Source organism: Lactuca sativa, chromosome 4 (genome assembly GCF_002870075.4).
Source record: "Lactuca sativa cultivar Salinas chromosome 4, Lsat_Salinas_v11, whole genome shotgun sequence".
Taxonomy (NCBI): domain Eukaryota; kingdom Viridiplantae; phylum Streptophyta; class Magnoliopsida; order Asterales; family Asteraceae; genus Lactuca; species Lactuca sativa.
This window is the reverse complement of record NC_056626.2, coordinates 232786670-232789779: the sequence shown is the minus strand read 5'-3', so window position 1 is coordinate 232789779 and position 3110 is coordinate 232786670. Positions and strand designations below refer to the sequence as shown.

General features: G+C 38.4%; 1 protein-coding gene across 1 annotated transcript; it reads right to left on the bottom strand.

The window, feature by feature from the left end:
• Positions 1-466: 466 nt before the first annotated feature.
• LOC111920658 (allene oxide synthase) lies at positions 467-2241 on the bottom strand. Its single transcript, XM_023916231.3, has one exon. The coding sequence runs from the start codon at positions 2221-2223 to the stop codon at positions 694-696; it is 1530 nt and encodes a 509-aa protein (XP_023771999.1). The 5' UTR covers positions 2224-2241; the 3' UTR covers positions 467-693.
• Positions 2242-3110: the final 869 nt, after the last annotated feature.

Sequence of the window (3110 nt, the reverse complement as noted above, 5' to 3'; positions counted from 1 at the left end):
TTACGATTTGAATATATAAAATTGACAATATAGGTTATTCTATGTCATAAGGATTCAATTTGAACACAAAATGAAAGTTTAATGGTCGATGGTATAAAAAAAAAAGATTAAATGTGAATAAAAGTGGTCTTAGTTACATTTTAAGTCATTTTTCAATCTCATGTGTCATGTAGATACTATGTATATGATACATATATGACAATTAGACGTTAAGCTCCTATAATCGATCGTAAATATATAACTTGAACATAAAATAAGAATTTCATTATTAACGGTGTACAAAAGAAACTTTGACCAAATATAAATAAAAGTATCAATTGGTTACCTTCATAAATCATCCTATCCCCTATAATTTTATGTTAATAACATTTAAATAATAGGTGTGTGGAGTAGATTTTTAAAAAGTAAAAGATAAATTCCTGAAATACATACTCAAATAGAATGATAGAATGGTGACAAATAAACATTCAAATTATGTAAGCCTCTTGAATTCTAAAAATAAGATTTGACTAAATAAGCACAATCAATCACATCATCATCGTGCATTTGGATTTTTTTCGTGTATATATAACTACCCGATCATATAGTTCATACTACTTTTATTTGTTTGTAATTATTCTTTTCTTCTAAACAAAGAAAATTTTTTTATTCTTATTTCCAAATTTACCCTCACCCTAGGTTTCAAATTACTCTTCAGGTACTAGCTCTCTTCACCGACGTCAAAGTGATACTCGAACCCAAAGCAGATGCACCGACATCGATGGTGAAAGAGTCGTATCGCCGGAAAAGTTCAACCACGAACAGCCTCGTTATCAGCACAACAAAGTCTTTTCCGGCACATTGCTTATTTCCGACCGTTGTACTCTCCGTCTCCGGTCCATTAGACCACCACACGTACTTCAGCAGATTTTCTCCATCTCCGACGAACCGATCGGCGACAAATTCCTCCGGCCGTTCAAATATTATCGGATCCTTAGTCGCAAAAGGTTGGAACCCGAATAACATCTCACCTTCTTTCACATTGAAAACAGCATCATGTGACTCAATAGTAAAGTCACGTTTAGCTTTGCCATATTGGAGAGGCACTGGTGGATCAATCCGAAGACACTCGTACACGACAGACTTCATCAATGGCATCTGATCCATCGCTGCCATTGTCACCTTACCTTCGCCGTAGGTTTTTATAGCACCCCTGATCTCTTCCGCCAACTGGGTATGCAAATTTTCACCGGCAAGCCCGATCCATTTGAGTGTATCGGGGAATAGGATCTTGACACCACCGAAAGTATTGAAGCACACAGCGAACAAGATATTGTGTAATGCTTCTTCTTTTGGAATCTCTGATTTTATAGCTTCTTCGATAACAGTAGTGGCAACTGACTCGAAGTAATCGTAAAGTTTCTTGTAACTACTCTTTACCAGGAATGACGGTAGCCGGAAAGTATGGAGGAGAGGTTCCTCCAAGAACCTTGGAAGTCCGGCGGTGAGGATCGGGCTGAGATTGAAGAACACCCACTTGGTGATCAGCTTTGGACCATCTTTTCCGATATTTGTTTCTTCCGGGTTGGAGTTGAAGTAAGCCCGGCATAGGAACCGGAAGGCTGCTACCTCACCGGCGTTGTTGAATGGAGCTTTATTGTTTTTGGCTAACTCTGTTTCGAGACTCTCGAAAAGCTCGGTGTAAGTGGTTTCGAATTGAGGAATTACTCTGCTGCTTGAAGATTTGAGCATGAAGAACAGGAGGTTCTTAAGCTGAGCATGTCTAGGCTCGGAAGGGTCGAGGTATGAGAGTATACGGTAGCCGCCGGTGAGTTTGGTGGAAGGCATGTAAGTTCCGGTGAACAGGTCTTTCTTTTCGACTTTGGAGACATCAAAGAGAATAGGAAAGCTTTTGGCGTCGAGGAGGACGATGACTTTTGAGTTGCTGCTGATGAAAGGGCCAGGTGGCATGTTTGCACGGAATACAGTTGAGTTGAATTTCTGGATGCGGGACCTGAAGAACCCGTCTCGGCCGCCGGTGCCATAGAAAAACTCGAGTCGATCTTTGATTGGCCCGAAAAATGGAATTCCATAGGAACCTGGGATGTCACGGAGAGGACGATCAGTAGAGGTGTTGACCTCGCTAAGAGTTGGGGAAGTGATGGATTGCTTTTCGGAGAGGGCCGTACCACGGCGGGCAGCGGTGGTGAGTGCGGCCGGGGAATTAAGTGATAAAGAATCCATTTTTGAGTGTTTGCATGTGTGAGGACATACGACCATCTTATATATAGAAAAAGACGAATAAAAATTTGTTATATGGATATTGGAAATCAAATAAAGTATGGGAAGATGACTTAAAAGCTCAACCAACCAAGTTCCAAATCATTCAAAAAACCTCAATCATGTTTTGGTTATTCAGATAAACCTAACGAACTTAATCTTTTGTCTAAAAAGTCAAACAAAGTTCCAAACCGTACAAAAAATCTCAATTTTGTTTTGTTTTAGTTCGTTGGGTTTTTTTTGAACAGTCAAAACATGATTGGAGTTTTTTAAACGTTTTGGAAACTTCGTTGGTCTAACATGTCACTTTTCCGATACGGTAATAAGTCACGTCATCTGTTTCTCTTATTTGACTTTCAGGAAAGTGTAACTTCGTTGGGCTTTTTAGACAAAATGTTAAGTTTGTTGGGTTTTTTTGAACAGACAAAACATGATTGGGGTTTTTTAAACGGATTGAAAACTTGGTTGGGCTTTTAAGTCATTTTCCCAATAAAGTATCAATATTTCCACGAATTTACGATTGAACCCTTCGTGACCGGTTTCACAGATTTAGCAAGTATTCCATGTTTTTTCATTAATTGATCAAAATTTTGGGGCTTTTTCATTAGTTGATCAATTACCCTTAAACTTATTATGAATTTCACTCATCCGCGTCTCAAACTACTACTCCTTTCTGTTTTTCATTTTTTCTTATCCATTTCTCCAAGTTGTACTCTTTCAATTTATTTAGTGTTTTAATCTAGTAGGAAACGACATACTTTTAAGGTCTATACTCTAAACCAATCAACCTGACACAAAAATAAATTGATTGACTTGAAAATAAACGAGTTGAATCATGCACTTCAACACGC

Bases quoted from the DNA above. Each gene is read 5' to 3' on its own strand.
- LOC111920658 (XM_023916231.3), bottom strand. From the start codon at position 2,223: ATGGATTCTTTATCACTTAATTCCCCGGCCGCACTCACCACCGCTGCC.